Consider the following 14,069-nt stretch of genomic DNA (forward strand, 5'->3'; position numbering starts at 1 on the left):
CGTTAACCTAAAGGTTTCAAAACAACATTTACATGTAACGACTAACGATGACTTAACGACTCAGTTAAAATGTATATACATGTAGTGTTTTAATATGTATTCATACACTTTTGAAAGACTTCAAGACACTTATTAAAATACTTCTACTTAACAAAAATGCTTACAATTACATCCTCGTTCAGTTTCATCAACAAATCTACTCGTATGCACCCGTATTCGTACTCGTACAATACACAGCTTTTAGATGTATGTACTATTGGTATATACACTCCAATGATCAGCTCTTAGTAGCCCATGTGAGTCACCTAACACATGTGGAAACCATCATTTGGCAACTAGCATGAAATATCTCATAAAATTACAAAAATATGAGTAATCATTCATGACTTATTTACATGAAAACAAAATTACATATTCTTTATATCTAATCCATACACCAACGACCAAAAACACCTACAAACACTTTCATTCTTCAATTTTCTTCATCTAATTGATCTCTCTCAAGTTCTATCTTCAAGTTCTAAGTGTTCTTCATAAATTCCAAAAGTTCTAGTTTCATAAAATCAAGAATACTTCCAAGATTGCAAGTTTACTTCCAAGTTTTCTAAATCCATTCCAAGTAATCATCCAAGATCAAGAAACCTTTGTTAATTACAGTAGGTTATCTTTCTAATACAAGGTAATAATCATATTCAAACTTTAATTCAATTTCTATAACTATAACAATCTTATTTCGAGTGGAAATCTTACTTGAAATTATTTTCGTGTCATGATTCTGCTTCAAGAACTTTCAAGCCATCCAAGGATCCTTTGAAGCTAGATCTATTTTTCTCATTTCCAGTAGGTTTATCCAAGGAACTTGAGATTGTAATGATGTTCATAACATCATTCGATTCATACATATAAAGCTATCTTATTCGAAGGTTTAAACTTGTAATCACTAGAACATAGTTTAGTTAATTCTAAACTTGTTCGCAAATAAAAGTTAATCCTTCTAACTTGACTTTTAAAATCAACTAAACTTGTGTTCTATATCTATATGATATGCTAACTTAATGATTTAAAACCTGGAAACACGAAAAACACCGTAAAATCGGATTTACGCCGTCGTAGTAACACCGCGGGCTGTTTTGGGTTAGTTAATTAAAAACTATGATAAACTTTGATTTAAAAGTTGTTATTCTGGGAAAATTAATTTTATTATGAACATGAAACTATATCCAAAAATTATGGTTAAACTCAAAGTGGAAGTATGTTTTCTAAAATGGTCATCTAGACGTCGTTCTTTCGACTGAAATGACTACCTTTACAAAAATGACTTGTAACTTATTTTTCCGACTATAAACCTATACTTTTTCTGTCTAGATTCATAAAATAGAGTTCAATATGAAACCATAGCAATTTGATTCACTCAAAACGGATTTAAAATGAAGAAGTTATGGGTAAAACAAGATTGGATAATTTTTCTCATTTTAGCTACGTGAAAATTGGTAACAAATCTATTCCAACCATAACTTAATCAACTTGTATTGTATATTATGTAATCTTGAGATACCATAGACACGTATACAATGTTTCGACCTATCATGTCGACACATCTATATATATTTCGGAACAACCATAGACACTTTATATGTGAATGTTGGAGTTAGCTATACAGGGTTGAGGTTGATTCCAAAATATATATAGTTTGAGTTGTGATCAATACTGAGATATGTATACACTGGGTCATGGATTGATTCAAGATAATATTTATCGATTTATTTCTGTACATCTAACTGTGGACAACTAGTTGTAGGTTACTAACGAGGACAGCTGACTTAATAAACTTAAAACATCAAAATATATTAAAAGTGTTGTAAATATATTTTGAACATACTTTGATATATATGTATATATTGTTATAGGTTCGTGAATCAACCAGTGGCCAAGTCTTACTTCCCGACGAAGTAAAAATCTGTGAAAGTGAGTTATAGTCCCACTTTTAAAATCTAATATTTTTGGGATGAGAATACATGCAGGTTTTATAAATGATTTACAAAATAGACACAAGTACGTGAAACTACATTCTATGGTTGAATTATCGAAATCGAATATGCCCCTTTTTATTAAGTCTGGTAATCTAAGAATTAGGGAACAGACACCCTAATTGACGCGAATCCTAAAGATAGATCTATTGGGCCTAACAAACCCCATCCAAAGTACCGGATGCTTTAGTACTTCAAAATTTATATCATATCCGAAGGGTGTCCCGGAATGATGGGGATATTCTTATATATGCATCTTGTTAATGTCGGTTACCAGGTGTTCACCATATGAATGATTTTTATCTCTATGTATGGGATGTGTATTGAAATATGAAATCTTGTGGTCTATTGTTACGATTTGATATATAGGTTAAACCTATAACTCACCAACATTTTTGTTGACGTTTAAAGCATGTTTATTCTCAGGTGAATACTAAGAGCTTCCGCTGTTGCATACTAAAATAAGGACAAGATTTGGAGTTCATGTTTGTATGATATTGTGTAAAAACTGCATTCAAGAAACTGATTTCGATGTAACATATTTGTATTGTAAACCATTATGTAATGGTCGTGTGTAAACAGGATATTTTAGATTATCATTTAATCTACGTAAAGCTTTTTAAACCTTTATTTATGAAATAAAGGTTATGGTTTGTTTTAAAAATGAATGCAGTCTTTGAAAAATATCTCATATAGAGGTCAAAACCTCGCAACGAAATCAATTAATATGGAACGTTTTTAATCAATAAGAACGGGACATTTCAAATTATATTGTGACAACCAAGTTACAATATACATTGTAGCTAATACAATGTTTCATGCTCGTACCAAATATATTGAAGTTGATTGTCACTATGTAAGGGATCAACTCAAAGTTGGTTCAATTTCTACTATATATGTGAATACCAAAGATCAACTTGCATATGTTTTTACCAAAATTATCTCTGTTAATCATCATTCAAAATATTGAACAAATTGGGGGTTTTAGTTCCTATTAACTCCCAATTTGATGGGGAGTATAGAAGTCAACTAAAGTCAAAATGAAATACAGGGACCAGTTTGTCATTTTTATAAAGTTAAATACAGGGACTAGTTTGGTGTATTTAAAAGTAGAGAGACCTATTTCGTAAATATATTTAAATTGTTTGTCACGCACTATTGTTTCTGTTATTACTGTTAGTTAGGGTTCATCCCAGATTTGGGTATACATGTAATAGTTAGTTTCTTGTAACAATCAAGTTAGTGAAATAGAATTCAAGTAATTTTCAATCGTTTTTTCTATACAATTTCATCGTTATCATTCAATCTTCAAGTTAATTAATACAATTAATGTTATTTAAAGAATTTGTATGTATTTGTGTCATTTTAATCAGCTTTTAGCCGAATTTGATATAAATGAGACAACATTAGATTACCTAGGATTTTAACAAAAGTGAACTTAGTGTGCGTTTGATAAAACTGCATGATTAAACATTGAATGGTTTATATATCAAAAGCAAACACCTTAAATGTTAAATAGTTTAACATTCAATATTGAACTATTCAATTAAGAAGTAAACAAATGCACTGTTAATGTCCATGCTTGATGAATCAACGATAATGTATATATGGATGGCTGACTTTGATTTAATTTTTGGCAAATAATCAATTAGTCATTTGGCAGTGCCGGTCGTGATATTATATATATATATATATATATATATATATATATATATATATATATATATATATATATGGGCAGGATCAATGGGGAAGTAACCAATCGGGGGGAAGCGGGGGGAAGCAAAAAAAAAAATTTCGTTTTTTAAAAAAAAAAAATTCCGGCATCAAGATCACACGAAAATATGAACATTTAGAAGAGACACTTCGTGATGAATGTTATTATTTATGCGGGAAAACGATCGACAAAAATAACATTCAAGATAATATTGTTCGTGAAGAATATGAACGTTTTTTTTTCCATGTTTTGTGAAGTAAAATTTAGCCAGATTTAGAGTTTAGGGTTTAGGGTTTAGGGTTTGGGGTTTTCCATAAACCCAAAACACCAAACCCTAAACCCTAAACCCTAAACCCTAAACTCTAAACCGTTCGTGTTAAAAACTCAATCTAAATCCTAAATCTAAACCCTAAATCTAAACCCTAAACCCTAAATTTCTAAACCCTAATATCTAAACCCTATAAACCCTAATATCTAAACCCCAATAGCTAAAACCACAAAATACGCTCGAAAAACACGATAATTGTTATATATTACTTCTTCGAGCGTTTTTCCGCCAAAATAAAAACATTTATCACAGAGTGTCTCTACTAAATGTTCATATTTTCATCTCATCTATAATGTTCGTTAACAAAGTTTTTTCAAAAAACAAAAAAAAAAAAAAAAAAAAAAAAAGTTTTTGCTTCCCCCCCCCCCGAATGGTTACTTCCCTCTTAATCCTACCACTATATATATATATATATATATATATATATATATATATATATATATATATATATATATATATATATATATATATATATATATATATATATATATATATATATATATATATATATATATATATATATATATATATATATATATATATATATATATATATATATATATATATATATATATATATATGATACCTCTTTGAATAATCTGGAAAAAAATATTAACATTGGATATTTGTAATATTAAGTCATAATAGTTGTAACATTGTATACCAATTGAAATAAAAATGAAAAAAGTTTAATCTTACGATCATTATTATGTAAGGTTATTCTTTGATCTCTTGTTATAAGTTATGATAATGATGATTATACAATAATAATTAATCATCTCTTTATATATAGTAATAAGTTAAAGTTAATAACTAGTCAAACATTTTTAAGGTGATTTACCGATATATTTTTATTGAATATTTTTTCAAAGCTATTTTATTAACTGTTGGCCTAAAATGGGATTACAATTTACATGGCCAACTTGCACGGAGCAGGCGACCCATATCAACACCTTAGACTAATTTTAAAGCCGCATTAAGATGATAATGATCATACAATAATAATTAATCATCTCTTTATATATATTAATAAGTTAATAACTAGTCAAAAAAATTTAAGGTGATTTACCTAAATATTTTTTTAAGGCTATTTTATTAACTGCGGGCCTAAAATGGAATTACAATTTACATGGTCAAGCTGCAAGGAGCAGGCGACCCGTATCAACACCTTAGACGATTTTAAAGCCGCGTTAATTTAAGCGTTTGACGACATAGTGCCCTCTGACGCTCTTGACGGAGCGTGAGATCTGACGCTGATGGGGTGTCAGTCAGGGATCTGACGGTAAGGATTGACGGCGTGAGATTTTTTAAGTGAATCAAAGTGTGACGAGTATATATATATGTGTGTGTATTATTCATTGATTTTTTTTCACCAAACATCCAATCAAATTTTATTGCATCAGTCAAAATCTTTTCACTCAAATTTAACACTAAAATTTGACACTCCCCTTTACTTACCTTCACTCTATGACATTATCACATCATCCAAAAAGTATACGATGTGACTCCACGTCACCGTTACCGTTAGGGTTAAAAATAGTCTAACAGCAAAAAAAATTACAGGTTCCGAAATAATAATTACATTAGTGATAGCTCAAAATTAAAACAAGCCAACACCTTGAAATAGATTTCTCCATCAGTGCAAATAAATTCATCAGAACTTATACATTTAAGATCTAAAACATGTATAGTATAAGTGAAAGATCAACCTTACTAAATGATAGAACACCCGAATTATAATCTGGATAAGCCAAATCAGTGGGGTATCTCAGATTGCTGGGGTTCGGATGAGTTGGCTGGAGCTTCTCCACGAGCTGGAAACAGGAAGGTTGGTGTAAGTGATGAGAATGTTGATTGATTTCATTCCAAACGTATGAACAATATATACACTCATTTGCTAACAAACTCTCAGCTACTTGTGCTAACCATCTATACAATAGGAGATTTCTAGTAGACTAAGTGCAGATAATATACAATATACATGTGACATATAACAACACGTTACAATAATAGTTGGTAATGGTCAATCAGGTACCGACCTTAATATGGGACCTTCGTTCTCGGGTATGAAACTAGATGATGGTCCACTCACGTGTTCGTGTTATGGAAAGTTGTGCGAGAAAAAATGACTTAGGGCGTAGAAATTTGCTCGTGATCACAAGGTTTCGTTTGAATGTATAGGTGGTACAAAGGCAAATCTAAAAAGAAAAATGTGTCAAAAGTTGGTTTTGTGCCTTTTGAACAGGAAACGTCAACTACTTGAGTGTTGATCTTAATAGTGGACGTGGTGCTTGCTTTGTTAATTCTTGCAAGGGATTTGTGGCTCGTGGTTTCGTTTCATGAAAGGTAAAACGAAAGAGAATGTTGGATCGACAACGAATCTTAAGGCTTTAATGTTGAAAAATTCAAGTGGGTTTGAGTTGCGAGATAATGAAGAGGATTTGGTAGTGGGTGATACGATTCAAAGCATGTTTGAGAATGCCAACGAGGTCGACGGTATTGTTCGTGGGGTCGACAATACCCCCTCGGCTTCTTTTATCGGTGACGTCTCTTCGAGAATCGGGGGTGAAATAAGCTATGCCGTGATATGGTCAACGGTAATCTTAAAAAGGTTGCGCCTTAACTTTCCCTGCTTTTTGATTATGTTGCTTGTCGCTTTTTGTTTAAATTTGTTTTTCTTACTTTATTAGTATCGTTAGCGTTGCTTGATTAGTTTTGTCGGACAAGGCTTGTTCAGATACTTGTGTTTGTATCATGGGAGGTCCGTAGGGGGTGCAAAGTGATCGACCGTTCATGACCCATGATTTTCAGGGGCCCAATTTTTCTATATATGCAGAGATAATCGGATATTTGAGAAGTAAAATGAACTTTAGATCTAAGGGCCTTTCAATATGTTATACGTCACCTCGGTAATTTTCATTGATCTGTATTCATAGGATCCTTTTTTTACCGCCTCCCTCGGGGCACTGGAAAACTCAGGACCGGCCATGGTTTGTATTATCCCGTTTGATGATGTTTTCATTCTGAAAAGGTCTCAATTTATTTCTATATGAGCATTCATATTTTAGATAAAAGGAAGAAAAGAAAAGTGAAAGATCGACTAATGATATTTCATCCTAAATTTGACCCTAATATAACTATGTTATTATCTCTGCAACTTCTTAGTAAAAGAGTGAATTTAAGAATAGATTGCAAATGATCTGCTGACATACAACTTCAATACTTCATAGATATTTTCAGGTTTTGTCTTTTTTCAACTTGTATATCCGCATCTTTAAACTGTTTTTATATAAATTATTGTATTAAGAATCGGACATCACTAGACGGAGACATTGGTTTCTAAAAAATATGTATTACGGAGTACAATAATTAATGACTATATTAAATTAATTAATGCATGTGTAAGTCATACGAATACTTTAAGTTGTAAGGTCATACGAATACTTTGAATTCGATTTTCTATAGTTATTGTTTATTGTTAAAGAGTACTAGTTATTCAATTTCTGTAACAAAAAATTACCCAAATATCTATCAAAATGTATTAATTTTTCAAGAAGCAGGTGATCGAGAAAGATAAGATAATATAATCTATAATATATAATATACATTTATTAATTTAGAAAAAACAGAACTAATCAATTGAATTTGAATTCATACAGTAGGTGATTGAAAACATATATTTTACGTTATCATCATCTAAGCACCATAATGATGCAATTTGACCTAATGGTTAGCATCTTAATATCTTCATATTATAACTTCACGACTATTAGACTATTTGTAGTGGTTGGGGGCGTGGGTTGCTTTTTGATGACTAGGACGTGTGGGTTGTTTGTGTGAAGTAATGGTGGTGTGGGTTGATGGTGTGGGTTGGGAGTATTGTAATGATGTGTAAAAATATAATTGGGTTAAGTATTAAAAGGGAATAAAAATAATATTTTTAAATTAAATAAAAAATAAAAACTTAGCAACAATGCCGTTGCTTCTTCCGTTGCTCTGCAACGCATACCCAAGCAATGCCCCAACAATGCCCCAAACAATGCCCCAATACACTATAAATTGGTGTTGCTTGCTTGCCACATAGTACATCCCACGCCCCCTTATGCAACCGATACAACAAGTCTTAAAAGCATAACAGCATAGACCTTACAAAATGATTGGGGCTTAGCCAATACACAGACATCATTGGTCAAAAGCAATCATGTTGTCATTAGATTCTACAACCTGTGTAATAACATTAAACAACCTGCTTAAAACTTGTAATTTGTTGGAATGACCAAGAACCTTACAAACTGTCAGAAATTGTCTTATTCTCAAGTGATCACATTAAAGCATAACAACATACACAAATTGGGTTTACACTTTACATAAACAGCATGTTAAGTGTTAATCCAAAACAAGATCACACAAACTCTTTCAAACAATATCGCAAAATCACACTCAAAACGACTCGTCAGAGTCATCCCCGGATGTAACCTCTGATACATTATCTTCATCTCCATCTTCCTCTTCATCATCACCGTTAATCTTGACAGGTTTGGTAACGGAAAGTAACCTTGACAGAGCTATAGACTTGCACGCCCTCTGTGAACGAACACTCATCATTACTGGATTAGTGGGGACCACATTATTGATTACACTTTCCTCTTCATCTTCATCGGATGATGATGACTCCTTTTCTTGCCTCACCCGTCTCCTTGTTCGAACAGGCTTAGTAGACCTAGGCAATGGTGTGGGCTCCACTTCTAGAGTACACTCTTCAAAATCAATATTCACTTGTAGATCCAATTTCTCTGCTAACACATACATTACATTAGAAACTGACACAAATTATAAGATAATTACAAAAAAAGTAATGATAATATAATTTTATGTTACCTAACAAAAGAGTAGCTTGATCTGATGGCAATGGTTCATCTGGTGAACCATCTGATACCTTCAAAAGATCAGCCATTTGTTTGACATCTTTTAAAATATCCTTGTCAGCTGATACGGCGTCAGAAACACGATTCAAGAGTAACCTCATTAACTTTATGGCGTCTTGTTTTGTTGGGCTAAAATGAAGCAATACAAGTATTTTAGTAATAGCTGACACGTAGGATTTCTCAGCAGCATTTTTCTTCTTCGGGAAACTCAGGACCTGTTATTAATAATATAAAAAAATCATAAGTAATGTTTTAAAGAAATTAAAAATATATTGCAAAATCTTATAGAATACCTCGGCGGCAATACATATAGCAAGGGCTTCTTCTCCATACTCAAAGTCATTTGAAGAATTAGTGTCGTTTTCATCTGCCTGGTCAGTTTCTTTTGGATATAATGGCGCTTGAAACATTTGCAACATAAAACGAGATGCAAGTATTGCACGCTTGCGCAAATTAGATATAACCACAGGTGATGAACTCGTGCCGTTGATGCCAGGCCACATTGATCGCATGGCAGGAATAAACACCTTGCATATACATTTCTGTACATATACAAATAGTCATATCATAATTAAAAGTAAATTACTGTTAAAATAATGATTGTAGATGTTTGTTTTCTTGTACTGTATACTTCACTTGCCTTGTGATTCATTGAAAGGGATGGATAATGCTCAAAGAACACTGACAGGCACTGCTTTAACCTATCCAGACAAAGAAGATCAATAACAGAAAGATATTAATAAATTAATTAATTAATAAATCGAACTTATATCAAAACTTACCGATTCAAATCAGCAGTTTTTTGACTGAAGTAAAGGGTAATGAGTTTTGTTAAAATTAACGGATGAGATGCAACAGATACACTCGGGTAATTTTCACTCAACAGGAGGATTTTTGCAAAGCCCTCTGCAAGAACAGCATGAGCAGACTCGTTTTCAACGAGATCAGGCTTACTAAAATCGGTACGATCAAATCCTGCATACAGCAAATCTATTAACTCTATCTCTATATCTTCATTTGTATCACTCCAATCAACAGGTTCAATAGTCTTAGAACCATCTTTAAATTGTGATGACAGATTACAGTTCATAGCTTTGTCAACTTCGTGGGGTGCATGCCATGTTGCAAGATCCATCAAAGCTTTACAAGCCATGCTACTAACTAAAGTGGGTCCCTTAACAAACGAAAGCCTCAACTGTTTTACAAGATCTTCACTTAAATTCCTCTCCAAAATTCCAAAAAGACCTAAACAACGAATAGCAGCTCGTTGAACGTCTAGGTGAATGTGTTTGGCTGCAGGAAGTAGTAACGAGTGCAATAGTTCGGAAGGTTCTAGAGACTTTCCAAACATCAAACGCAAAGATTTTGCATGTTCCAAAAGAAGACCAATTACAGAAAGACAGTGCATCCAGTCTACAAAGTCTGCTGTTCGCTCTCTACAGGGTCGTGCCAGCTCAGCTATAACGGATAACACAATTTCTTCAAATTCACCTTTAGTTGCGTGTACTTTTTGGGCCAAGCCCGAAACTGCATCAGCCCAGTCTCGCTCACCACCGAGACTAATCCCGTCACCTATCACAACTTTATTACCATCATCATCTACCTCATGATGAAGAGGGCAGTTTAGTAATTCTAGTACAAAGGCTGCTGCAAACTTTCTATTAGAAGTGTCAGAGAAATCAAGCATTGAACAGAGTAATAACAGTTGACGAGCGATAAAGCGATTAGTTTGTCCAGCTAGGATATGAGTTTTGATCAACTCAATGTAGTCTGAAACGGATTCTGGAAGTATCTTTTCTAAAAGATCGTTACTATCTGAAGCTTCTGACGCGTATACAGCAGCTTCAGTACCACTAGTCATTGCAGCATCAGAGCCCTTTGCCTGTTTTTAATGCAAATGAGTTAAAAAGATTAGAACTTTAACAATGTAAGTTGAAAAACAGATAAGGAAACTGCATCTAATTACCTGTGCCTCAGTCTGTAAGTGCTTGCATAAAGTCCTTAGATACAAAGCAACTTCTGCATCCACTTGTTGGGTACCAGATCCTGATTTACACATGAACAAAACCACAAATGCAATAGACAACGTCATTACTTCTCTATAGTAATTCAAAGTAGCTTTGAGTATAATATGGCTATGTTTGGCACGAAGCTTTTTGGAGATTTTAGCTTTTATGAAAAAGCTCATATATAATTGAAAGCATCGTTTGGTTAAAAGAGCTTAAAGTTTTTAGACGTAGGGAAAAAAACTAAAAGATAAAAGCTAATAGAACTAGCGTTTGAGAAAAAGCTCCTAGCTTTTTGTCATTTTACTCTTTATTTTAACAATTTCAACTACACTGCCATACACCTAAAGACATAAGCTATCAGCTACAAGCTACCAACTAACAACTATAAGCTATCAGCTACTACCAGCTAGTTTGGTCAAACATATTGTATACATTATATACATATATACAAGAAAACAATGTTTTTGCCTTTAAAATTCACTGACAAAATAAAAACAAAATTATAATGTAGTGAATATTAATTAGTAACCAGCAAAATATTCACCAATGAGTCAAAAACATTGTTTCTCTACTCCCCTCATATAACCGATTTCCCTATAGATATGTATCCTGTATATAAGCGCGCGCACACACATACTGACCTTCAGTTGTATTGGATGTTGATAAAAACTGTTTTATGCTTTGACCACCATGCAACTTCACAAGCCCAGACTTCAAGAGGGCTTCCATGACAGAAACCCCAATTGATTCATAAGTTTCTACATCAAGATACCTCAAAAGCTCAATTGGATCTCCATTGCAAGACTTCATAAGCCACTCATCTTTCAATAAATTTAGGCATTCCTTGGTCACTGATGCAGATCGATCAGCAAGTCCCCTCTGAAGTACAATTGTCCTCTGCTTAATGCTATTGAAATTATAAGTGGTAGCCATGTTAGAAATTAGAGTATCACATACATAAGGTTCGGATAATTTGATATTTGTACAAGATACAACCAACATAAACACTTCATCTTGAATAGACAAATCAGAGAAAGCAAAATAGGGATTCAGATTTATAAAGTGGTGATCGCACTAGGAACAAAGATAAAAATGAAAATGAAGAGAGCCGGGTACCTAAGACTCTGAAGGGGGAATTTGTTGGCTAAAACGCAATATGCTGTTTTACGCACAGATTCGCTCACATCATGTGTGCAATTGATGATTGCTGAAGAAGTTTCTTTAGAAGGTGGCAAGGACAACAGGATAGTTTTACGAACATCCTGCACATGTAGTACAAATTTGGGTAAAAGGTGTTTCATAAAAAAGCATGGTACTCTGAATGATACAATTATCAAATGCATCCAACAATAACTTGTAAATTCTGACACGTTATCTCATCTTTTTTATTAGTTGGTGAATATATGTTAAGGACAAGGTACTAGCATAACCTTTACAATTATCATATGTTATATAAATACATACACGTTATCACAACATGTATCATGATTCACAAAACTAGCATAACCTTTACAAAATGTATAATGTATTAACAAATTGGCAAGAACGTAGAAAGAAGAAGCTGACATACAATAAAGTGTTAGCCAATAACGGTAGAAAACTCACAGGATTCTGTTCTAAAGGCAATGTGAGAAGTAATAAATCAAGAATGTCACTATTCTCTGTATCATTCGCAAAACGAGATAAAGCCCTGACTGAAAATGTGCGGATTACTGGAACCTTATCCCCGACCCGCACCTTAAGGCAATCAATCACCTCATCCCACAACTCACTACTGACTTCTGCGTCGTCCGGCAATCGCATTATGATCTATCAGTAAAATTTCCATCAAATAAAAACTTATAAATAAATATAGAAACGGATATAGAAACAGATAAATTTATTATGATATTAGACATAAAATTATAACTAAATTTATCACAGACAATAACAATTACTAGAACAAACAAAACAATCATAATATTAAAAAAATATAAAAACAATTAAATATACCTCAGAAATTATTTGGCAAGCCCTAAACCTAGCAGTTCTATTAGCAGCAGTAGTGCTAGCAATGAGAAACCGGAGAAACTGTTCAAAAAACAAATCATAAGCCTCTGAATTGTTCGGATCACGTATGCAAGCGAAACTAGCAACGAATTGAATGATGCGTTCAACGGAAGCGATACGGCGCTGTGTAGTGAAGATAGGAGTTAGGGTTTTGGAAAAAGCAGAGAAGAATTGAGCAGCAGGAATTGAAGCACGGAGAGCTGTTAGGTCTCTGAGTTTTCGAATATGAGATGCTCGTGATCCTTTAGCTTCGTCCAACACTTTACCAATTTTGTGAATCAGAAGCTTTTGTTCATCTGTAAATTGGATCGCCATTGTAGAAATAGATAGAAGATAGATACAAAAAAAAAAAGTGTGTGAATCTGTGTGATTGTATCTATCTTTCTGTGATTTGAGTTTTTGATTTTTGAATTTGAGGGGCGGGAAATGAAAAGATTTGGAATTGTAAATTCTTAGTTGGGCCTTGGTTTTGGGCTTCATATTTAACTAGCCCAGTAAGAAATATTACCAAATTATCTGGAAGTCTGGATCATGATGCAACTCCAAATATGATAAAACAAAAAAAAAAGTATGGATTATCACCAAAAAGCCCATTTTTTTGAACTTGTTTGCGTGAGGACTCATAAAAAAAAAAGTTTGACAATTTGCCCTCGCAAGGAGCAAGATGCCTCTTGCTCCCTTGCGCCTTGCGTCCTTGCGACCTTAGTCACACTTAAGAGCAAAGAGCAAGGAGCAAGGTGCCTCTTGCTCCCTTGCTCCCAGGTGGAAGCAAAGACGCAAGGTGCATCTTGCTCCCTTGCTTCCACCTGGGAGCAAGGGAGCAAGATACACCTTGCGTCTTTGCTTCCACCTGGGAGCAAGGGAGCAAGAGGCACCTTGCTCCTTGCTCTCAAGTGTGACTAAGGTCGCAAGGACGCAAGGCGCAAGGGAGCAAGAGGCTCCTTGCTCCTTGCGAAGGTAAATTGTCAAACTTTTTTTTTTATGGGCTGTCACGCAAACAAGTTTGAAAAAATG

At 33.6% G+C, this 14,069-nt stretch overlaps 1 protein-coding gene across 1 annotated transcript; it reads right to left on the minus strand.

Annotated features, from left to right (window-relative positions):
• Positions 1 to 8,381: 8,381 nt before the first annotated feature.
• Positions 8,382 to 13,370, minus strand: LOC139896656 (uncharacterized). Its single transcript, XM_071879302.1, has 10 exons — positions 12,999 to 13,370; positions 12,612 to 12,815; positions 12,123 to 12,268; positions 11,648 to 11,913; positions 10,964 to 11,043; positions 9,780 to 10,879; positions 9,638 to 9,698; positions 9,291 to 9,539; positions 8,951 to 9,212; positions 8,382 to 8,865 (listed from the first exon to the last, which is right to left on the minus strand). The coding sequence occupies exons 1-10, from the start codon at positions 13,368 to 13,370 to the stop codon at positions 8,513 to 8,515; spliced, it is 3,093 nt and encodes a 1,030-aa protein (XP_071735403.1). The 3' UTR covers positions 8,382 to 8,512.
• Between the last annotated feature and the right edge of the window lie 699 nt (positions 13,371 to 14,069).

This window comes from Rutidosis leptorrhynchoides, chromosome 3, assembly GCF_046630445.1.
Source record: "Rutidosis leptorrhynchoides isolate AG116_Rl617_1_P2 chromosome 3, CSIRO_AGI_Rlap_v1, whole genome shotgun sequence".
Taxonomy (NCBI): Eukaryota; Viridiplantae; Streptophyta; class Magnoliopsida; order Asterales; family Asteraceae; genus Rutidosis; species Rutidosis leptorrhynchoides.